Source organism: Simochromis diagramma, unplaced genomic scaffold (assembly GCF_900408965.1).
Source record: "Simochromis diagramma unplaced genomic scaffold, fSimDia1.1 OVJJ01000304.1, whole genome shotgun sequence".
NCBI classification, from domain to species: Eukaryota; Metazoa; Chordata; class Actinopteri; order Cichliformes; family Cichlidae; genus Simochromis; species Simochromis diagramma.
The window spans coordinates 13,516,090-13,540,414 of NW_024387030.1; the positions used below are offsets into that span (position 1 = coordinate 13,516,090).

A 24,325-nucleotide genomic window follows, 5' to 3' on the forward strand; every position below is an offset into this window, starting at 1 on the left:
ATGTGAAGCCCTTTGAATCCGAATATATGATCATATACAAGAAAAATGTACTCGACATTTCAAGTGAACAAACAACCCATGTGAGATCACATTAATTCCATAATATCAAACCAGTTTATTTTGAGGATGCCCAAGTTGACCACTGTTATGCACCGTTTTGAGGCGACAGTAGAAAAATAGATTCCGTGAAACTAAATGCAACTTAATATCAGTCTACAAACATGGTTTCTATGATACCATACAGGCACAGTGTACCTGTTACAAATCAACACAAGCAATCACACATTTCAGATGGTTCAATTTCAAAAGGTGCTAAATAACACTATGTACACAAAACAAGCTACATGAGATTTCAAAGAATTATTTGATGCAGGCTGGTAAGCTGGTAGAAAAGAGCTTGCATAGACATCAAAGTCACTTCTCCAATAAAAGCCCAGCCGCAGGCAGGGGAAGGCACTGACTTCTCTACAGCAAAAGAGCAAAACAAGGACTTTTACTCAATGGAACATTGTCCTGGAAAATAAAACAACCACCCAACATGAACACGGGGAGGAATCTGGAGTTTTGCATTTTTTCCCCATGAAGCAACCAAGATGGAAAAATGATTTTTCTGCTTGGCAACTCTATCACTGCTAAGCATAGAGCTAATATCTTCAGATCCTCAACATATTCCTGTTACTTTTAAAGTAAAAGGAAAAAGGGGTGAAAAGTGTTCTACAAACATGGCAATCCACAGCACCTACTATATCAAACAAACTGCCCTAGATGCATAACATTTAAGAACAAAAATAGTTTCTGAGACACAATCTTTCTGTTTATACCACACATTCTTAGTGAGTTTTCATGACAGAGACAAAGTACACAGTGTTGTCCACTACAGTAAAAACACAGACCTTCAACGACCACTAAAATGTGATAGAAACCATTAAAAATTCATCATGTGGAACTCAATTCATTATATACAATTTTCATTGGAGATATGAGCCAGCAATCGCCAACTTTTCTTCAATATAAGATTCCTTTTGTTCGAGATTCATTTGTTCCTTTTTCCCTTCAGCTAATAAACAGACGGCTCCTACAGTGCAATGATACTCGTATGTGAGGTCGAATGCCAGCTGTCGGCTGTTGCAGGTTTTTATTTGTGTACTTGCAGGGTTGTGGAGCTACAGCTGCTGCGGCTCATTAACAGTATATTTAAAAGCATCAACACTGGCTCTGCACATCCACAATCTCCGACGAGCTGGCGAGATGGAGACATGGTTTAAACATTTGGGCATGGTTGAGCCCACCTCCACCATCCAGAAAAGCTGCAGTGTCTGTGTATCTTTAATGTGGACAACAGTCAAATAAGCAGTTAACGGGGGTGGCATTATAGAGACATCATACTTGATTGAATAAAGATAGCTAAAAGTGAATATTCCAAGCGCTAGTTAAGGCTTTAGATTTGATTACTTACTTTGAAATGGGAGGAAACTAACACGCTGACGATCACTCTCTGCCAAACACTGCTTAATCATTTCAGACCTTGATATGTACAAAAAGACCCGACCAAACATGGGAGTGTACAGTACTGAGATTGTGTTAACACCTAGGTGTATCAAAGTTATCCTTGCACAAAGACATGCTCTCTCACACACACAAACACACACCTGGCCTAGCTGCAGATCCAACAAATCCCCAGCGCTTGATCTGATCGCTGTACAGACATTTTCAGTAGAATAAGGTCATCCACAAATGTCCTCTCTCACATGTAGCACACAGCAGGAAGCAGTCTGCTTCTGAAATACTTTGTGGTTTAGGCAGCGAAGCTGCCTGGATCTGACATCATACAGACTGTCTAATACCCAATAAGACTGAGTCAGGCTTTTGCGTTGACTTGCACCTCTGTTGCGTGATGTCTAGATAAATTCAGCGCTGCATGTGCGAACACGGCTTATGTCATGGCAACCTGATATTTTCCACTATATCTCAGTAATGAACCTGCCCATGATCCTCCGGCCCCGTGTGAAAACACCAGACTTCTGCCTTTAAGCTAGACAGTGAGGCTGTGATAGGTTACGTCTGACACAATCAGACGCGGTTACTTGAGACTGACAAGCTCTGATGGCCTACTTCCAGTCGGATCCAATTCCTGCTTTGTGTGACCAAACCTTGGCCTTTTTTTTTTTTTTTTTTAAACTCAACATTAGTGCAGAACCAGAGCAGGAGGAGAAGAATAGTCAGGTGAGTTATAGCCATGCTAAAAGAAGAAATGGAAATACCAGTTCTGGGAGGGGAAAGAACACTGCCAGACATATTTACATATGATTTTATCACAATACTCTATCCCAGACTGTGTGCCATTGTTCATTTATGTAAACTGAGATCTTTATCCTGTGATCTTCCCATTCTGTGCAAGAGACAAAAGAGTCAACCAATGTAATCTGTTTTCAACCATCATTTTATAACTGAGCTTCATCTAGTGTTGCGACTTCCTCACGCAGAATTCACGCAGCATAGAGCTAACCTCTTTCTTAAGAAATGCAAGAGACCAATCTGTCCACGGAGAGCCTAAGAAATCCTCTAAACCTGCGGGACTAGGCAGACTTGCATTGACAGCTAACCTACAGCTCTTACCATGCTGACTGCGTGATGGATAGCACAGTGTGATAGAGGTAGGACAAAAGGACAGATTCTATAAATAGCAACCATCGACCACCCCTTTTCCCTGCTTCTCTCAAACTCTCTCTCTCACTCACACACACACTCACACAGGCAAACATTTAGTGCTTTGCTATTCATTATGATGGACAGCCACTCATCTCTTTTTCCCTTTTCTTAACCCAACCCCTGGTCTTTAAACTGGGGTTAAAGTGCAGATTTCTTATAGGGGTAGTCAGGTTTGCTAGGTGACCTGCGGTCTCTGACAATCTCTTCACTGACACTGTTTCTGTGAGGCTGCTGGAGTGGCCCTGGGCCTGATGATTCTCCAGCTAGACCCATCTCTTCTGGGGTCTCTCTGGGTCCTGGGTGTCTCTCCTCATAGTTGTCCATATTCCCACTGGGGGACCGTAAATGGCCTAAGCCATGAGTCAGGTCTGTCTCATTTGATCGCCCCTTTGAAATATGTCCCATCCTAGGTTGGGCTCCAGAGGGGCTAGCAAGGAGACCATCATGCCTCTGAGAGGTTATACTGAGGACATCCAGTCGTAGTGGGTCTGAGGCAGTCCGACCCTGTGTATGGCCCTGGGACTGAGAGTCAGAAACATAAGGAGGAGGATAGGAGCTGGAGGCGGTGCAGCTGTGGCTGTAGAGGTCTGGTCCAGCAAAGGAGGGCAGTGGGTGTGTGGAGGTTGGGGTTGCAGGTCGGCAGGAAAAGTCATACAGGTCAGGGAACTCAGCTTGAGCTTCCAGTTTGGGCTCAGGAGCGTGTCTTTTGCAGGAGTGGCCATGTCCAGGTCCATAGCCATGGCTGAGGCGGGAAGAAGGGCAGGGCCCATGAGGCAGGTGGTGGCCTGAGGGGCCCATGGGGCTCTGAGGGCCTTCCCTCTCCATTTCTGCCATGTGCTGCTCCCTCAGAGTCATGACCGAAACACCTAGCGCAATGTCAGGCATGAACTCCCTCATAACCGGCTCCATGTTCATCTGCATTGGAAAACAGATAAACATTTATGACAGAACCTGACAATCAAGATATTCATATCCCAAAGCATAAGCCGCTAGGAACATTTGACTCAACAACAAAAAAAAGAAAAGCATGTGGCACACGGACATGCAGAAAGGCACGCACATATACACACTCACCACTTGCTGGTCTGAAAGCAAAGCTCGGCCCATAGCCTGTGGGTTGGTGCAGTCAGGGGGCTGAGGCCTGGGCACAGAGGAGTAGTCTGAGCTGCCATGCTTGGTGGCTGCATGGCGCTGGATCAGGGTGCGGTTGCAGGGGTAGGAGAAGGAACGGGTGGGGGTTGGCAAGGGCACGCGAGGTCGCCACGCACCCTTGAGCTGTGCGTGACTAGGTGTGGCGGGGGGGTGGTATGGGGGAGGTGGAGGAGGTAAGGGAGGGTGGAAGCCTGCTACTCCTTCCAGCTCTGTGAACATGCTATCCATGGCTGGACTGCTGTTTACCCGACAACGACCCACCTGGCGCAGGGCCAGTATTGGACTCTCATCTCCAAACCTTTCATCTGGGAAGAACTTGTATGGATTCTGCAGGTAAAAAATAAAAATCATAAATCTCATCCTCCAGAGATCTCCTCCTCCTCCCTAACCCTGGGAACACGCTCTGCTTTCTGCCTACCTGCAGTAGCTCAGTGGCTCCGTCTGCCAGACCAAACTCCCTCAGCACCCGCAGCTGCAGCTCATAGCTGACGGTGGCTCCCTCGCCACAGTTGAGGGCATACGCTCTCTGAACCTGCTCTGTGTGTCTTAGCTCATGCAGCCTCCGAATCATCTCCTTTACCACAGATAACTGAGGCACTGAAAAGTGAAAAAGAATACAAAGTCAGACATCAGAGTAAAATGACGTGAGTCAGTTAAAGTCTTCATAGTTTGAGTCTTAACGTTGTAATTTAATCAGGGTGCTCAGAGAATCCACTGAACGGCATTATGTTTACAGATACTTGAGGAGTTTCTCATAACACTTAAGTCAAGCATGTGCATAATCCATCCCGGGGGCCAATCACGGCCCTAGGTCAGATTTTATATGGTCCCTTGCTCCTACCCTATAAAATGTATTATTCATGGCCCGCCACCACAAACAGAATTAATAAAGTGTCATTTGTCTTTTCACCTCATGGTAGCAGCACCAGTAAGTCATGTTTAAAATGAACCTGAGATGCTGATATTCAGCAGCTTCAGCAGATCCTTATGTTATTTTATTCCCGATATGTGAATGAAAGCAGATTTATTTTGTTAAGGTTCAAACACTTGATCACCATAATTCTTGTGTTATTGAAAATAAAGTGTTAGAAATTCATAATGTCTATGCTTTAAAAACAAGATGAGAAAGCCTGTTGGCCCCTCAATGATATACCATGAATAAATATGGAGATGATGATGATGATGGAGGAGGAGGAGGAGGAGGAGTTTGGACACCCCTGACTTAAGTCAACCATAACTGTGTAGCATCTGCGACACTGCTCCTACCTGGAATTTCATTTGCCACGACTGATGGAGCTGTGGTTGAGTTGCTTGCCATTTGCTGGTGGTTAATCATGTGACAACACTGAGGCACAGCGTTGTTGACCATGTAGAGTGTGTCCGGGACGTTGGACATGCGCACTAGTCGCAAACGCACCAGGTCTGTCTGCTCGACCATCATTTCATCAAGAACAGACTGAGGACACATAAAAAAAAAAACACATAAGTCCTATGTGCAACTCAAGGACATGGGGAACATTTTGTAAATTAGTTCCACTTGACTGACACTTCATCTAATAATGACTCTCTGGTCTATGGATATGTTCATAAATATTCATGGCCTTGGGAAGGCCTATAAGTTATTAGGAAAGTTTGCAAACGGACATAAAGCAAATTTCAGTCAGAATGATAGAGGCCACCACTGAATACTAAATGATTTGTATGCATAACAACAACTTGGCATGGGTAGTTTTAGCACGTCTGAGCTATAAACAGGTCGACAAATTTTACATTAGCCCGCACCCTTTACAGAAACTCTGCTCACTTTGGCGATAGCTATATGGGACACAAATATTCCCCCGGTTTCCGCCCCGTCTATAACCCCCATTAATCATAAATAAATGAACCTTACCTTAGCCTCCTCCACGTAAGGAGAGAAAAGGCGTGGACGCACATAGATGCCTGCATTTTTCTGACGCAACCAGGCATTGGCTTTACCCCCCTCAGCTGTGGGTAGCATGTCTGAAGGAGGGGTGCTTATCAAACCCCTTTTGAGCTGTGAATAGTGAAGAATGTGGATCAATGCTCAATCTATGAAGGTCACAATAACTCAGAAACACCAGCCATAAAAGCACAGCAGCTGAGAAAAGATAAGTAACACTGACTGCGTCGGCGAGGACGTCACTGTTGGGAGGCAAGATGTGCTCTGTTCGGATGAAGGGCAGGAGCGGAGACAGGATCTCCTTCAGCTCCTCCACATCCAAGTCTCTCCTTTTCACTCCCCTCTTGTTTACGCTGTGGGCTGTGCCACTCAATAGGTTGGGTTCTGGGTAAACAGGAACGACCACGGTCAGATATTATAATGATTGTAATGCTTTTTGTGCGTCAACATTTATAGTCAGAGTTTACATACACACATCGTGGTAATTTTGGGTTTTATATGATTTCTTTAAACTGTCTTCTTCCAGGGAATGACTCTACAGTAAACCTCTTTAAAGACTTTAAAAAACAAGCCTTGGGTGCACAAATTTGAATTTAGCTTGGGTTCTCTCTAATCTACAGAGACAAATAGTAAAGGCTTAAATAAATACATACAACCCCATTAATATTTAGTTAAATATTAATTTGCACGTTGCACCTCGAGGAGATGCTTTTTGTAGCCATCAACAAGTTTATGGTATAACCCTGTCTGGATATTTTACCCCTCTTATTGGCAGAATTGATTGAATCTGTTTAAATTGTTTGGTTTCCTGACATGGACCTAGCTTTTAAGCAAAATGCACAAATTTTAAATAGGGTTGAGGTTGGGACTTTAGTAGGCAATTCCAAAAGCTTAGCGTTATCCTGCTTTATCCAAAAAACGTTTTGATGTGTGTTTGGGATCACAGTCCTGTTGGAACACAAATGTCTCCACATTTCAACAGTCTTTGAGGTGAAGTTGAAGAATGTGGAGGTAGTCCTCCAAATTTTTCAATGTATCAGTAGCACTGGCAGCAAGACAGCCTAACAGAACGATGCTACTGACACCATGCTTGAAAGCTGGTGTGGTGCTTTTAGACTTGAAAGCATCACATTTACTTTTCTAAACAGCTTTATCTTATGTGACCATAAAGCTTTCCTCCAGAAATTCATTTGGCTTGTGGGCAGCTACAAATTACAGTCGAGTTTTGAAGCTTCTTTTTTGGTTGGCACCCTCTAAGATGCAAAACGCTTCCTTGTCGACAGTGACGCTGGCGTTGGAGCAGTTTCCAGTTCACGGCAGCCTCGAGCCTTGGTGGTAACGAGTTTCGTCTCATCTCTTTTTCTTCTTCCAGACATTAGGAAAGTGCTGACACATCTAAATAATTTTTACTTGAGTACAATTGTTTGAACTGGTTATCCTGGAATCTGCAGTCGTTTAAAAATGGCTCCAAGAGACCTTCCCAACTTGTGTAACTCTTTGACTCTCCTTTTTAGATCTTCACTGAATTCCTTGAACTTTCCCATTGTTCATTGTTCTAACTACTGGTGATTCCAATAAGTGCTCAACAAAAATCCTTTTTATGGTGCAAAGACAAACTACCAGCTGTAGTCAATTATCAACTTCTCATTATCATAATCATAATGAGAGGTTAATAGGGCTTGGCCTTGTCAACGTAAAGGCTACTGTAGAACTTTAAGCACCGTTTAGTAAAAGATTAGTAGGTATATTTCCAATCCAAAATAAATTCATATTTTTACCCTAAATTCTTGTTTTTAAAGATGTATGCTATGCAATCATTCCACCCTGGAAAAAGAACAGTTTAAAGAACTCTTCTGCTGAGTGGATGTAAATATCTGACCACCACTTTAAGTATGATAACACTTTTAGTGCTTTTACATCAACCTTCTGGCTGCATTTCAAACCTTTTGCACAAGATCGTTTTGACAAATTATAGGGATCTTGAGGAATCAGGCTGCTAGCCCTTATAATATGAATACCAATAACCTTGATCATGTACCCCTCAGAAGAGCATTAATTATCACAGTAGCAACAATGACATGACAAATCAGATCGAACCACTTCCTGTTGAATTTATGGGGTAAAGTTTGGCTCTTTTTTGCTTTTAAGTATATTCACAAGGCTCTAGTAGGTGGGTAATTTCCTCAGAGCAATTAGGGGGGCTGCTCAGAGGGTAATTATAGAGTGTATTATCTTACCCCTGTCTGCCATCCTCTTAATAAGCTGCTGCTCGCCCCACTTAACAACATACTTAAGAATGTCCTGTTCACTCGCCTGACAGAGAAAGAGAGATGTAGGACAGAGAGAAAGCAAAAGACAAAAATATTATTAGGACAAGGTTAGATATTGTTGGGAACAGAACAGGGAAGGTATTACACGAGGATAAAGTGAAAATGCAATATGTTCAGGCAATGTCCCATCAAAGCTTGGGTCTGGTTTGTTTGGGTAGTTGGATTACAACACTTCACCTCAACCATCTGGTGTAAAGCCCAAGTTGCTTGGCAGTGCAGATGACAGCTCAGCTTTGATTAGGTTCTGGGTTTGAAAGCATTTCTCTCTAGGGAACTGTTTTTCAACTCTGGAAATTCTGGAGACTCAGCGTGTGCATGTGAACAGCGTCAGCACATGTGGACAGTGTGTGACTGGGGCAGGGACTGTGTGTTTGTATACAATATTTTCATGCAACTATCACAGATTCCCAAACACTGTGAGGTGCTATGAGTTGAGAGACGTTTCCTTACCTGTAGGTAGTCAGACTGAATTGCACTGAGAAGGTGTTCTTTGCCAAGTTCGTAGAGAACATCCGAAGTGACAACTTGACTGAACTCCTCACAGAGGAAGTGCATGGCCTGCCTATGGACCCACTTGGAGCCGTATGGTTGGGAGCTCCACTTGAGAATGGGGACAAGAGAGTCCAGAGACAAACTCTCCACAATAATGTCTTCACAGCCTGGGAGAGGCAACGAGACAGACAAGCAGAAATGTATCATATTCTGAAAAGAAGTGCATATATTGAAGTCAGAAAGATGTCACTTAACCTTAAAAAAGAAACACTACAACAACAAAAAAGCCTGTTTGAAAATCTATTTTAATGATTTAACTAAACAATTACTACAGTACGGCAAGTAACGCTGCAGCCTCTGCCAAACCATCAGTAGTTTTGACTCATATTCACTGACCCAGGGAGTCTCCCTCTAGTAGCCCCCACATCCTCCATGCTGTGTTTCCTAAATCAGAGCACATACCAGAACAGCAGGCAGCGGCTTTACTCTAACACACCAACCCACAGAAATGCCTTTGATACCTTGATGTGTTTCAGTCTCAAGCTGCCTTCTCTTAACCGTGATAAGTAAACACAGCAGCTTGCGGAAATGTGCTGCCGGTGCACAAGCACACACTTTGCAAAGGTGTACACACAGACCACTTGTGTGCATAAATCAAAAATGCATTAAAAGCCACAGAAGGCTTAGGGAATTATGTGCCTGGTGCTCTAGTCATTTAAAAAAAGAACCAAGTTTTGCAAATTCAGCCAACAATGGCACTCAAACTCTTAACACTTAATCTAACACGGATCCATTTATGCAGAAATAAAGCCTCCATGTCCACTTGGATTAACATATGATCGGTTTGGTCAAGCCATCTATCACAGTTCCAAACGAGAGAGTCTTAGTGGCTCACATTGAAAGTTCTTCTCCAATCATTAACACAAAGTGGACATTCATGAAGATAAAGCCGACTGACTGATGTCCAGTCAGAGCTGTTCTGAAGGGAAATAAAAGCTTCCCAGCTTCCTCATTCCAGGCGGTCCTGTCCATCAGTTCATCGTTGGAGGAGCGGCGGCGGCAGCAGCAGCACTCCTCTGGGAAAATCTTAAACTAGAAAATCTAAGCTGCTCTTCCGCCCTCAAACCACCACTTTGAACATAAACGCCGGGAAATTGGACACCAGACTTCAGAGCGATGACCCCACTGATACTTCAGCTTCATATCCATGCAAGCTGTGTGTACAAATTTTTGATTCGAATGGAAAAGCAACCATAATGTACATGCACAGCTATGAACCCTTTGGGTGTTTTTGCTTGTAAATGCAAGTTCGAGAAACACAAAGCAGACGCCCGCAGTCTTTTCAGCTGAGGCTGCATCATTAAGACAGATGTAGCTGAAATGTGGGCCTGCATATTTTTTTTTTCTCCTTTTTATCTGCTTTAAACAGACTGAAAAACGGGAGAAGATTTCCAGCATCTGCCTCATTGCCCACTGCTGGTTGTTTTGCTATTCATCTTCTAGAAAGTCCTCCAGTCTAGTTCAATTTGATTTTATTTATTTATTTATTTTCACCCTCCCCTTAAAGGAGACACACAGGCATGCGTCCACAAAAGCAGGCAATTCCCCACTTGGGACCAGTGGCACAGGAAAGCAAACAGCTCTGCTCTCTGTTAGCCCATTCGAATTCTCAGTGACAGCCAGTCTTTTAAAACGCAGCACTTTTTATTATGAGGTGGAGATTAGAATCAGCATTATATCTAGTACTAACCCGCCTCCCCCTCTCCACGGGTGGTGCACCACATTCACTGGAGCTTAGTCGACTGACAAGAATATCAACAGAACAGCAGGAACAGCGACAGTCAGCTCTACACTACACCAACTTTGGAGTACGCATGAATTTTGTCATGCTGTCATGATTTGGAGCTCTGTGTTTATAGAGCACACAGTCTCCAAAGCCACTTAAAACATCAACTGCACTCAAAGGCATGTAAACAAGCATGTGGATGTAAATCATCTCAGCCAATCAGTCAGGAAATGGAGCTTCAGTCAAAGCAGTCAAAACACAAGATAGGGCACTGAAATCGCTGGTCGGTCAGAGAGCAAGAAGGGAAGGCAGCAATGAAACTGCACTGAAGGGCTATCATCTCTTCAGCGCGCTTGAAAAATTAATAAGGCTTTTAATACTGGTTACTATTTGAGTGAGATGTAGTCGTAAAGGGAAGCCCATCTTGAGAATTAATAAGGAAGAATGACAGAGAGCTCTACAAAAACCTCCAAGGGCCAAACCTCCTTGTAGCCGGAGGGAAGCAGCCAAGGAGCACGTAAAGGGGGATGACAGTGTGACAGATGAGAGGGGGCTCTTTATATATGAAACCCCTGACATAAACCTCTCTGCTGTCTCCTAAAGAGACGTCGCAGCAAAACAGTTGGATGGCTTCTTACAAATTTCAAGTCTCATAATTAACCCAAATTAGGCAGATAAACACACTTTTCCAAAATGCACAAAAATATCTCTAGGAATGAAGTGATCTCAAAAAGTGTAACAACAGGAAGTTAAAGAGTAGAAAGAGAGACTTGGATAAAATAGCATCAGGTTAACCTAAACTATTTCACCACATTCCACTTTGAGGTTTGACGGGAAATGATTTGAGCTGTGCAGAACAGACGGAAAGGGAGCAAAGAGGGATAAAAATACCCCTCGATTAGGGGCTTGTTGAGAAGGTGGGGGGGTGGAGGGGGAAGACGAGGTGACGGTGTGTGGGGATGACACCATATGCCTCCTTGTTGCTGGCTTAAGCTGCCAGAATGACCCTGAGAGTGACACCCAAAGCTTGAGGGTGGGAGCTGGTGTCTAACCAGTTGTGTGTCCAGTGCTATTAAAATCACCACACAGGTCTTAAAAAAGGTAATCGACTCTCAAGCCTTCAGTCAATACAGCAGCTACACAGTATTGATCCTCTGCTTTTAAAAGATTTTAATACCAGCATGTTTATTGCAATAAAGTGCTGTGTGTTAAAAAAAAAAAAAAAAAGATGTACATGTATATTTTTTATTACTTCCTCTGTAAACAGGATGTGTGGTTTCCTCTTATCAGCTTAAAGACCCACACCTACTTTAGCACATTAAGATTATGACACGGACTATATCTGTATTAATGCTGCAGCATAAGTTTGGAGAGAAAAAAAAAAGATTCTGGCTACTCTATAGTGATCTCAGCTTTATAAAACAGTGTGCCAACAGAGCATATAGACTATGTTATATATCTGCAGCTGCCTCACCATAAAAAATAACCTTTGAGCTACAGAGGAGTGAAGAATTGAAAGAAAACACTCACAGGCTTTTATTGTGAAACGACAGTGGTGAAGCTGTCAAATCGCAAAGTATATTTTAAATATTCTGGATGTAACTGTAAACGAGTGTCTTAAAATAATACTGGTTTGATTTCATTAGAAAGCACAAAGCAGTCAAACTCTCTGGTCTTTATAGCTTCATTTCAGTATTAGGCAAACTAATTTCCTATACTGTGACTATGAAGATCATTATTGGCCGAGAAGACACGATAAAGTAAGAAATTGTGTTTGGTCACTTTTGGATTCACACGGGCCGAATTCAGTAGTTTTGCATGTATTTGAAAAAGACTGCTTTAAATACTGCATACTTGAAAAGGTTATTCTGATTAAAGTGGATTTTTGTTTATTTGTGTTGGAAACTGCAAAATGCTCAGGTGCCACTTTGGAGGAAGTGCAGTGGAGGAAGCGACTGGCTCATGTAAAAAGTATGGCTTTAACCTTTGCTACCAGGGTCAAAAAAAAAGAGTGTAATCTGAGTAAAGATAGAGCAGAAATGAAGTGTTGACAGAAGCACCTCATGTAACAGAGAGTGGGGCTGTATGCCTCCAGAGGGAGAGATAACCTATATCAGCCTGTTTCTAACACCCGTCACAGCTAGAGTAATCTGCAGCCATATTAAGTGCAGAATATTAAGACACTGAGTCTGGTAAAAAAAATGACATGAATGCATGAAAAGAGACGTTATAGCAGGGTTGAGTTTTGCAAGGCATCAACTCACGTACAAAATTCTATCCTATTATGATAAAAGTCTAGCTCATATTATTAAGTTAATAGAAAATGACACAATTATGACAGGCTGGACAGGCAAATTGACTCTAAACCTTATGATCAGGCTATTGAACTACAGTTGGTTGCTGTTAAGGTTTTAAGCAATTTGTCGTAGAGACCTTGCCAGCACTTTGACTCATGCATTCTGCAGACAGGAAGGAAGAAATTACTAAGGAATGAAACTAAACAAAAAAATTTTGAAGCAGATTGCTTATCTGGGACTTTTTTTTGCTCATTTCCAGCTCCATAATTTTAATCTTGTACTCTGCTAGAATTGATTCACAGTTCGACATAATGATTATTTATATATCCGTATGTTATACTGGGCTGCTGTTCAGACTCTCTGCTACTGTCTGAAACAAGCCCCTCTCCATTTAAGCCAACGTCCCCCTGGCTGGCTGCCCTTTAGAAGGAAGATTTATGGCAGATGGGAAGGGCTTCTGTCCTCACAGCCAGAGCTGTGTGCCCAACATGACCATATTAGGAATATGTCACTGATGTCACACAGAGCCAAGAGTTAAAAAAACAAAAACAAAAAAACTGTATGAAACAAAGCATTTAGAGCAATAAGAAGCCGGAGCTGTTGGCTCACAGGGATTATTCACATATATACCAACCCACATTGGCCGTGTTTATTATGAGCATTGACTATCCTAATAGTATCAGTAAGACAGAAAATAAGCAAAATAAGTCAAAACAGAAAAATGTGGTTGCCATCACACCCTATGTTGTTGATATTGTGACTATGACTTACCTTGAGCCAGCATGCTAAACTCCAAAAACAGAGCAATATGGTACAGCTCCATGGCCTCTTCAGTGCGTGTGCTGGCCCCACGGCTCCCTGACACTAGGGCTTGCACCTCACCGAGGCTGCCTGCTGAGGGGCTGCCACGCAGCACCAGCCCGAGCTCGACGACATCCGTGTACATGCAGTGGAGAATAACCTGCACATATTTTCGTGGTATTATGGACTCATCCAGCACTATGCGGGTGGGTGTATGGAGTGTGCGCTCTGTCATTTCCTCGCCTGTGCGAATACGTCGCTGCAAAAGGTTCCGAAAGAAAGGAGAGCGTGCTGACAGGATAGCTTTGTGAGCCCTAAGGTCCTCGTCTGGGGTCCCTGCAGCTCCTGGGGCCCCACTGCCTCCTTGACTCACTGATGTTGCTGCAGCCACAGCTCCTCTCTCATTACAGCTCTCTATCATTTCAGAGTCTGAAGAGAAGCTGAGCAGAGCGTCATAGTAGCACATGTAGTCAAACAAGCCCTTCATGTCTGCCTCCAAGGAGTTAGGTGTACCAAACTCCTCGCTTAGCTGCACTAGCACATCCACATTCTGAAGCCTCGTATCCTCTGCTCCACCCACCCCAAACTCCCCAGTGTACAAGTAGTGAAGTAGGGCGGAGAACATGGGAACATCAATGCCAGCCGTGTCAATGTCCATTAGAACCTCTGCTCCGTACCCGGGAGATGAAGACAGCAAGGTCTTAAAAAAGGGGCAACGGGGAGCCAGGATGGCCCGATGAGCTGGAAAACAAGTACCCCGGAAGATGAGGTCCACATCTGTGCAGTACTTGTGCTGGTAGAGAGCGGCTAGATCCCGCTGCAAGCTAGGAGCCTCTGGACGTGCGAGGCTGGCCTGGAAGCTCAGCTCCTTGAGGGCTGCCGTTCCCTCATACTCCTCCACCAGGGCGTTTGTGTCACGGACGTCCCACCCTGACAAAAGCTCACGCATCTGCCGCGCGTGATCCGCTGAGCGGCTAGACTTCCTCCTTTTGATGAACCTCCGCTTGAGAGTCGCCAGACCAAGACTCTTCTTCTTCCTGTCTGCCGGCCGCTCATGGCCGTGCTCCAGGCTGTATAGCTTTGACTCCCAACCATATCCCTGCTGAGAGTAGGATGAGGTCCCTGGAATAAAAACAGCTGAAGGTTAGCCTAAAAATTATTGTGTTTTAAATACATCTAATTATAATAGAAAGAAATGAACAGTTTTACATTACAAAAAAAAAAAAATTAATGGTGGGTGGTCAAGCTTTCCCTTACACACACACACACACACGGCCCTTTTTACATTTTGTAGTTTTCATATTGGGAATTGTGACATTTAGTGTACATTCATAACATGTTTTAGGTTTACCTGACAGTCCTGTGACAAATGTGTTCATGCCCCCCCCAAACAGCAACTATGGGTCCACAGTTTGTAAAAACGAAACAGTAAAAGGTGGTATGTACAGAAGTTTCAATGCAATTCAGCCACAATTTAGGCAGATAAACACCTTTTTCTGCCGGCTGAAAGACTTTCTATTCTTGGTTGAGCAATTTTCAGACACTCTTGCAGATCACTTCCAGTTCTTTTTTTTTAAAGACTGTCTTACACAAATTGCATGTTAAATATACCCAGATTTTCAGTGATGTTCATGTAATGGGATTGTGAGAGCCCGATAAGGCGTCCATGGCGTAGACCATGTATATGCATCACTTCCATTTCTGTCAGCCCAACCTTCCTGCAGCTTCTTTTACCGTCATATGCCCCCCTCCCTTTTTTTGCCCACCAGACATGTTTTTTCCCCTGAAAGTTTTATTGCTCAATAATATTTTGTTGATTTTCACAGTTCCCTTTAAATGCTATTTTTTAATGCCATTCCGGGCACTGGAAATTGTAAGCTGGAAGCACTTTGATATCTTTTTAAAGCTTTCCCCTGCCTTGTAGGCGACACTTGGTTTCATTTTCTCATCCTCAGTCTTTGTTAAGAGGAACCCACGGTTACTGAATCCTGGATATGTTTGAAGAGTCAGAGAATTTAATCAAAGAGAAAGTCCTAATGGTAATTCTTCTAAAAACCCCAATCAAATTCTACAAGTGGAGGGCTTCCACAACTTTTGCACAAGCAAGCCACAGTTATTTCTCAGGTGTTTATTTTCAATTTTTTAGGATCAAGAAATAAAATTAATTTGAAAAGAGGTTCATTTTAGAGCTCCTTTGCTGCAAGAGCTGTATTTGTTTCTTTTTTTTTTCTTGTTTCAAAAGCAGCCTGCACCAGTTTACTGTTGTATATCTGTGCCCTGCTCTATCAAGCTAAGGACACTCATGCCTGACCCAGCTACCAAAACATCTGGATCTAGTTCAACAACTGGAAACAAAAAAGGAAGGAAAAAAGTCTTTTTATTTTTTTTCAGACCAAACCTTGATCATCACAGACCCAATTATAATCCCGTCCTACTTTAGACTCCTCCATCAACGTAGGTCCATTCATGTATTTATGCCCAATCAATTACACTGAATAGCAGTTATCTTTTGCTTGAGAGGCAGGACTTGTACGTCAGAGGAACCTCTGCCAAGGAGATCCTCTCTGCCTGCCTTTCTCTCAGGATCCATCAGTGTGACCCAAATAGTAATCATTCTAACACTGTGAATCATCTATGGCCCCGGCCAGCTCAACCAAGCAGCTACAGAGCTCAGAGCAAACGGGAGAGGTCTCAGGGGCTACTGAGATAATTTGGCTCTTTGCAGTGCTTTCACTTTGAAGTGGAAACCCACATAAACCCCAGACTTAAGTCATTCTAAAACTGAAATAAACACTTTTTTTAACTTAAGAAAAGACTTATTTAAATTAATCTCTGGAGCAGCTCTCCAAACGCTCTGGCACTCAGGACTGCAGGGAAAGCTTTAAGAGCCATAAACTAGACTCTGCCACTTTCTTCAACAGCAATCAAAAAGAGTGCTTAAATGTCGACAATATGTACATACAAGCAAACCACTACACTCCATGTCAGACAGGCTTTCTGAGGGTACAGGTACTAACTGAAGGCCATATGCTATGCTCTTCAACAATGACAGTAGTGAAATTGGAACAAGACCAAAAGCGAGAGAGAGAAAAAACCCCCAAAAAACCTCTTCACATTAAAAACTCAAAGTGCAGCTGTCAGCCCATTCAGGCCAGAAAGTAGGCTATAGTCAGTCACAGGGCTCGCTTCCTGTCTACAAGTTAGATTTCAGTTCTGACAAATAAATACTTAACGCAATTATTCGTCAGCCTTAAACAATAATTTAAGTCCGTATGGCACAGTAAAGTAGATCCACTGCTTTTTAATGAATTCAGTTGTACTCAAACGCTCTGTTTAAGAGCTCTCATGCATAAAAATGTTCACCTATTGCACCATTAGTTGCCATGGAAGCAGGTTAATATAATGTAATGTGTATAGCAGACCATCCCATTATGTTTGTAGAGATATTTTTTAATCAAATCTGATTCTTGACTCTACTTTGGACATGAAGAGAAATTGGGTTTTTCACCAGTAATTCATCTAACAAAAGACATTTTGCCATATTGTAAAAATAATAATAATAATCATATACATGAACTGACCGGTGATGCACTTAATACCTATAAAAGTCTGTTGTGCCTGTGAACCTCCCCCTATCCGTGGGGAGCACGAGTGCGGGTAGCTGGATCCATTGGCACCCATCCTCGGTTCTCTTCACTTGCTATTTGGGGGTCCCCCCTCGTGCTGAGTCATTCTGCTCAGACAACGTATTCCTCTCAGTCGTCAGTTGCGGGTCAGGCACGGGTCCTCTGAAGCATCCTCAGAGCTCCAGGCCCAAGCTGCCATGGCTGGAGGAAGAACAGAAGGAGAGATATTTAATCTTAAGAGTGACTGCATTTTAAATGTTGTTGACTGCAACATTGTGAGATTGGACTTTTTGGAAAGATAATGAATGTCAGTGTTAAGGAAGGTGAACAGAGGAGCACTTAATATTATCTATCGCGCCGTTTCAGCCATATTGATTTCACGGCACCGATGAATCATAGCTGTCTTGCCATTTTACAGGTTTGAAGTGCTAAAAATTGAGTTTTTGTGAAAAGTGAAAATTGCATGGTCATTCTCCTATCTATAATCTTCAACAGTGACTCCAGTTAACAGAGACTTCCCTATCCTCCCCTCAAGAAAATGACAAGCAGTCAACTACAATGTAATCCAGATGTGGTGGGGGACTTTCAGAGGGAGGTACAACCCAGAACAAGTTACTCTGCTTTTGCCTGTTATCACCTTAAACTAGAAGTAGTTAATAGTCTAATACATGACCTGGGTACTTTTCCAGTTCAGTTTGTAGCCAAACTGATCCAATGGGTAGCCAACATTTAGCCAAATCAGCTCCAGAGATGAGATTAACACCCGTTTTAAGGCCTGAGATATTAACACACATATACATCCACACACAGCCGGTCCTGGTGTGTATTTGGCACCCAGAGCCATTATGCTCGCATGGCTACAAATCAGTGTGGTCTTAATGAGGTTATACTCAGGTTATTATGTTTGGTCTTTAAGAATTCGATCAGGAAAAGTAATTCCTCCTGCAAATTCTGGTGGACGCAGCAAGTGATCAGCAGAACATTATAAAATAATAGCGTTTCATATCATTTAAATTATTTTCGACATTAATTTTCTATCATGATAAAAGAAAGATAATATATGATTGGATAATGGGTATTTAACTTGTATTTTATCAATGAAGGGAACGTTTATGCTTTAGATTACACAAACCTTAACAGCCGACTTTATGCAAATCAGTTCTCCAATGTGACAAAAACTCTACCAAAGCAGACATCTGAGCACTCAGTTGGTTGTTAATTCATATGTTTGGGGGACCAGCTAATAATTCAAAGACAGAAGCTGTGCTGCAGATGCAGAGTTGAGCAGCTTTAAGTTGCTCTTTACAGTCATTACCATAACTTATTGCTGTGAGCCATGGCAATGGCCAAGCAGTTTTCCCTCTTCTCTTTTCGTGCTGTCACCAGCTATGATCTAAAAGAAAACAGGGCACCTCATTAACTGAGTGCACTGACGGCTACTCAAGCTAACAATTGCAAACTGAGTCTATCTGGCTTCATTTCGACAAGCATGTAGACTGCAGTTATAGAGCTGGATTGAGGGGGTCAAGCTTTTCTTAAGATTTTGCACTCGTTACTCTTAAAATGTTGCCCAAGCTTCAGAAAGTCACACAAGCCCAAAGAGCAAACCAGAGAGCGTGCAGATGTCTGGAGACGTGTATGTCGGATATGGGAAGTATAACAGCGGTTGAAGTCTGCCCTTGGCTGGTGTGAGCAAAGCTTTAATTGCAATAACTTTTATCAGGATGTTATAAAAAACATTACAGAGGTGCAAAAAGTTGGAAAGACTTTAGGACTATTAGGGTTTTCCCAAGGAGGTTGAAATCCAGCAAAGACTTTACCAAAAAACATAAAAGATCATTAAAAAGAAACAAAGGACACTCTGTCATATAGTGTCCACTAAAAGAAAGACCACTAATCAAAACAGAAGAAAACTATAAGTCACTGCTCTCAGGGGAGCAGTGACTTATAGTTTTCTTTGTTTTCTCTTTGCGTTTCATTAGTTGAATCAGATTGGGTTTATCTATAACAGTAAGTTAGATGAAGTTTCGACTGCAGTTTATGAGTAGTCAATTCAGAAATGCAGGCAAATCCAAAGATTTTTGCAAACTACTTCTTGCAACCAAAGAAGAGGGGAAGATTCCCAATTTCCCTCTGCACTTACATCTTGGCATAAATGCGTCCCTTTATAAACATTACTAAGAGATTTGAAAATGTAATCCTCATTGTGGTCCTTTAAATAACTCAACACAAAAAGAGTCACGTATATATTCTCATTTAGTCTCTTTTGTATATTAGACCAAACTTAGAACTGGAGTGTGATGGGAGATCTGCTTTATCTCAGACTGCTGGTTTTCCTGCCTACCATACTAATAAATCATAGTGTCTGCCCCTGTAGAGAACCACTCCACAACCTCCCAAGGGTTCAATGGAAAACCACAGCCTCTTACTCCACACACAAATAGTCACCAGGCAGTCACACTAGAGCACTCCAATAAAAACATTGGTTGATCTTTATTTCATTAGACTGCTTTAAATAAGCCCCATCTTCACAGGGAATTAATTTGGACAAAATTAGAAATTGAATTTGAATATGTAGGAGAGAGGAAGCAGCCCTTGAGATATATACTGTCTTGTTTACAAAAAGGCAGCGGTGGTGGTGGTGGTGGTGGTGGTTGGGGTTCTCTAAGGAGCAGAGCAGAGGCAGAATAAAACAAAGCAACTAACGCATCCATTGAACACCACACCAACTTCCCAGCGAGGCGGCTTTAATTCATTCAAATTAGCGAACCAAATTTAACTTTAGCTGCAGTGCTGAATTCTAAAACCATAATTTAGGGCAGAGACCTGACTCATAATGTTCAAGAAGCATTTTGGCCATAATCTCTCTGATGTCAAACATTAAGACACTTTCCTGCAGCTTAGATTGAAACACTGAGGCGCTCTGTTGTTGCTCAGGCTGGGAGCAGAGGAGGGCAGTGCCACAGACGGGGGAAGGCAGACACCAGCCGAGCTGGACTATGCGTCCCTAATGAGAGGTGACAAGAGACACTCCCTGCCCCCACCTACCTCTACGCACAGGCTGTCATGGACACATATGCACCCTTTCAAACCGCTCACCTTGCCTCAGTCATGGATCACTTTTATGTTATTTTAACAATCAGCCAGTTAAAGGGGCTTAAAAGACAAAAGAACAGCCGTCCACTGAACATACAAAAATTACTTGGCACGCGAACAGGAGCGATGTATTATTCAAATGACTGTCAGGGCTCTTTATTAATCATTTATGTGGATATCCTCATCATGGCTAGAGAAAACGGAAGAGGTGGGTACACAGGTCTCCGGTCCTGTACGCAACCCCAAATTTTAGCAGCACATTTCTATTATTTCAGTGCAGCCTTTTCACAAGTCGTTTCCATAAACCTGAACTCATCTGCTGGAACACACACGCAACCGGCGTTTGAAGTCAAAGTGGCAGCGGTAATTAAGCTAGAATGGGCTTGACAAGATTTCGCCAAATTAAAGGTGATGTGGAGAATTACTTGGCTAGCATCGAAGATGATTGAGAATTTCCCCATTTCATTCCTCTTCGGTAATTTTATAACAGCTTACTAATCTAAAAAGGCGCACACGTCTGTGCTCAAACAGCTTGAAGAAACCTGCGCGCTGTGTACTCTACTAGTCCCACTGTGAATCTTGTGAATAAAACTATGTCCGCTTTTTGATGGACGTCTTTGTTTGGTTCAGTGGCTAAATGCCCTAATCCTCTGGAAAGGAGCCAGTGCCACAGTCAGGCCTGAATGAAACACTGAAATACTCTCCCCAAACACTTTCCTGTCTGCAATTACACAGCAGTGTCATGCATTAAAGCTCTCACACACAGAGCTCTTCAATTTAATGTTTCCAAAAGGTATTTTTATTAGTCCAATGCTGACATATGTGTGTATCCATTTCACAATAGGAATCACAGAAGAAACAAAGTTTATGTTTCTGATTCACATACAACAAGAAAAACAAAAGATGCCGGCTTTGGGGGATGAAAGGAAGTTTTACTGTCACAAAACCTGTTAAATGACCTCTGGGGTAAGTTGCCCATTACGTCTTTTGCTTACAGAGCTGTACAGAAATACAGCTTTCAGTTACAGATTGTCTGACTCTTTTGATATTTGATACAATCAAGGGTGCTCTGGAAGGTCATAAAAAAGCAATGCAGCAGTGAGCAGAAACCAGAACTCTCTAACACAGAGTGACCTCCATGGCACTGATGTGTCTGCACACATCTCGCAGCAAGATACCCGACTGGAACAGCCACCGAAGGTTGGTGGAAAACAAAATAAAGTCCGCCCTTTTAAAATAATAGTCATATTTTGTCTGAAATGATAACCGGAGAGCGCAAATTCAGAGGCAGAGCAGACCGCTTATGCCGACAATGTTTTTTGCCAATCAGGTAAATCAGCATAATGTTGTGTCAGGCCATTCAGCTGATTACAGATTCTGGCAGGAGAGCCATGGGAAACTAAGGAAAAATCAGAACAAGCTAGAAAACAGACAACACAGTGAAATGACAGAAACGGAGAGAGGAAACAAAAGTCCCCACGATGATGACTCATGGTGAGCAGCCTCAGGATTAGCCTGTGTCAACTAACAATATGAACCGTAATGGTGCATATTTGACATTTCACTGAGTACGCTGTCAGCTGATTACGTTTTGCTCTAGAGGCCATGAAACAAAATGGCAAATATCAAACACAGCTACCTCAAAGTTAATTCGTTTTTTTTCAGACCTTTGATTTGAATACATGATGGCAACTTATCCAACAAACACTGGACAGATGAATGTCATCCTGTAGGTGTGCTTGCAATGGAAAACCGAACAGAACCATCATGTGAAGTAGGCATACACTTAATGACTGCGCAAACATAACCCAGTCGTCGATCTTCAGAGAATGAATGGCAACTCAGGACACAATGGGTGCTTATTTTGAGTGAGATGTCAATGCTCATTGTTGGGTTCTCCATCCAACTGGCCTGGGTAAACAGCATTCAGGGTAAAGTGCGGCTGACTGAGTGGCAAGTATTTGCAAGCTCGCTGCCTTTTCATGCCAGTCATGGATTTCTGAGCACTGTAACACTGATAATTACATGTCATTATACAGCTCTGAAGCACTGACACAAATACTTAACCCAGCGAAATGGTAAACATGAGCACTAAAACGCACGGGGAAGGCACCTTTATTCAAGTGAGGAGCTGCAAAGACAGACAGGCTGCATTTTAGAAAAAGATGGAGTTAACGGACTGACTGCTGAGTCTACCCGCAATTTCAGTGAGATTACCATGGGATTATCGCAGACTGCATATGGCTCCTCATCACTTACATGGATGCTAATGCCAACAAACATCACATACGTTGTTAGGAAAAAATCTCGCTACAGCAACACTAATTTTCTATTGGATGGGTTAATGTCAGATACCTACACAATTCAAAGAAGTCATGGGTATCTAAATCTATTATGGTAATAATTGTATGACTTGTGGAAATTATTACAAGACCTAGCCACGCAATAAGTCTTCATCTTTACACAGCGGCTACAATTGCGGTTTAAGCTGTCCCCAAAGCTCAGTCTGTCAACTACTGTGTCACACAGATGCAATAATCAGCAACATGTAGGTTTTTCTCCAAAGTGACACAAAAATCACACTTATCCTGAACTTTTCTACCAATCCAGCCACACGCAAAACGAAAACAAATAAGAGCAGTCTTCTCCAGCCCGTATGAAAATAAATCAAATTATTTGCAAAGGCTTTGTTAGCCTGCCGTTATCACGGAGCTATTGTTGCTCTCTGGGCTACCGCTGCTCAGCGGAAGCTTTGGTTAAAAGTGCCTTTAAGAGCAGAGAAAAAAAATAAAATTAAAGCGGATTGTTTTTCGCGGCTGATAAATAAAAAAGGGAAGTAATGTCCAAATTGTATGGCGACAGCCCAGCAAGAGGAGTCATATTCACCACAGCCCTGTAATTAGTAGCATATCCTAAGAGGCTAGGGTAAGCTATCTCTGCGGTGTCGCTTTGACTTCAGCCCTCGGAAATTTACTTTGAGCAAGATGAGATGCAACTGTTGAAAAGCGGTCGTTAAAAGATATTTACCAGAAAGTGAGGAGCTTCGCAGGCATTATTTTTTCTTCGTTTCCCCTCGTAGTTTAGGCAGCACTCCGATCCAACTTGTCTCAGGCAGAGAGAGGGAGAGGGAGAGAGAAAAAAAATGCAGCTCAACACCTTCTTTTCCCAACTCTGCTCATTACGCACGGCTCGACGTCAACCTTTGGTCTCTAATGTGCAATAGTTTCCACTTGCATCGACTTTCCGGTGATTTTTCAGCATCTACCTCGACTAAAAACTAAACCCAGACCGTTTTAAATCTCGGTTCGGTTCGGTATTTCCCCTTAGTAGCACAACGCCTTGTTGGGTGGTTGTTATGGCCTATCCCAACGCTACCCGTTTCAAGTTAGCCAAAATAAGAAGGAAACTTCCGGTCATGTTTTTCAAAATAAAACCTTCAAACGCGAGAGTTTACTGCATTTTCGTCGTGCAGTAACTTGCGACCCAATGAAAAAGCATTTCACATCCCGCGTTTGATATTCAAATTTTGCACAAATTCTGCAGGTGTCGAATAAATTTAAAAGGCACGCTTTGCTCGTGCTCTGAAACGTCTTAATTTTGGAAGTAAAGTCTATCTTTCTTTGAATTTAGGTCAACTTAACACTCTCATTGCTGTATGCCGACTGTTCAAGAGGCCCGTCAGTACTCACAGCAGATTGTGCAATATACCGTTTGCGAGCGCCCTCTAGCGTTTAATTGGTGGCAGTAGTCAGAAATGGGCTACGTACGTGTCACAATCATATGGTCAAGACAGTACTTCTCAGCTTCCCTTTACGTTTTATATAACTGATGACATTGTCAGTAATTCTGCAGGAGAATCGGGAGCTGTGACGAACAGCGGTATGCAATTTTAAGTATAATATTATAGAAAATGATCCAGACAATGCAACCCAGCGCATGGTTTGTCTATTAACCTTTCCCTCTTTCATTTAGAGGCAGACCTATGAGATGACGTTACTGTGATGCAGGCTGCACCACCAATTTTCGCCTTGATTATTATGTTAAAGCTAACGGCAGCAATGCATCTTTGCAATACATACACGTATTGATCCCTTAACACTGTTTGATTTGGAATA

The 24,325-nt window shown here is 42.6% G+C and overlaps 1 protein-coding gene across 2 annotated transcripts; it reads right to left on the reverse strand.

Annotated features, from left to right (window-relative positions):
• Positions 1 to 91: 91 nt before the first annotated feature.
• On the reverse strand, positions 92 to 23,581 carry btbd7 (BTB (POZ) domain containing 7). Of its 2 annotated transcripts, none has more exons than XM_040041318.1 (11): positions 23,238 to 23,581; positions 17,088 to 17,315; positions 13,459 to 14,610; positions 8,563 to 8,771; positions 8,020 to 8,095; positions 6,006 to 6,166; positions 5,753 to 5,896; positions 5,128 to 5,317; positions 4,280 to 4,458; positions 3,784 to 4,188; positions 92 to 3,624 (listed from the first exon to the last, which is right to left on the reverse strand). In XM_040041318.1, exons 2-11 carry the CDS (start codon positions 17,167 to 17,169, stop codon positions 2,848 to 2,850), a joined length of 3,375 nt encoding a protein of 1,124 aa, XP_039897252.1. In that variant the 5' UTR covers positions 17,170 to 17,315; positions 23,238 to 23,581; the 3' UTR covers positions 92 to 2,847. The 2 variants fall into 2 exon arrangements, with proteins under 2 accessions (XP_039897252.1, XP_039897251.1); XM_040041317.1 differs by having other exon boundaries at positions 17,070 to 17,315.
• Between the last annotated feature and the right edge of the window lie 744 nt (positions 23,582 to 24,325).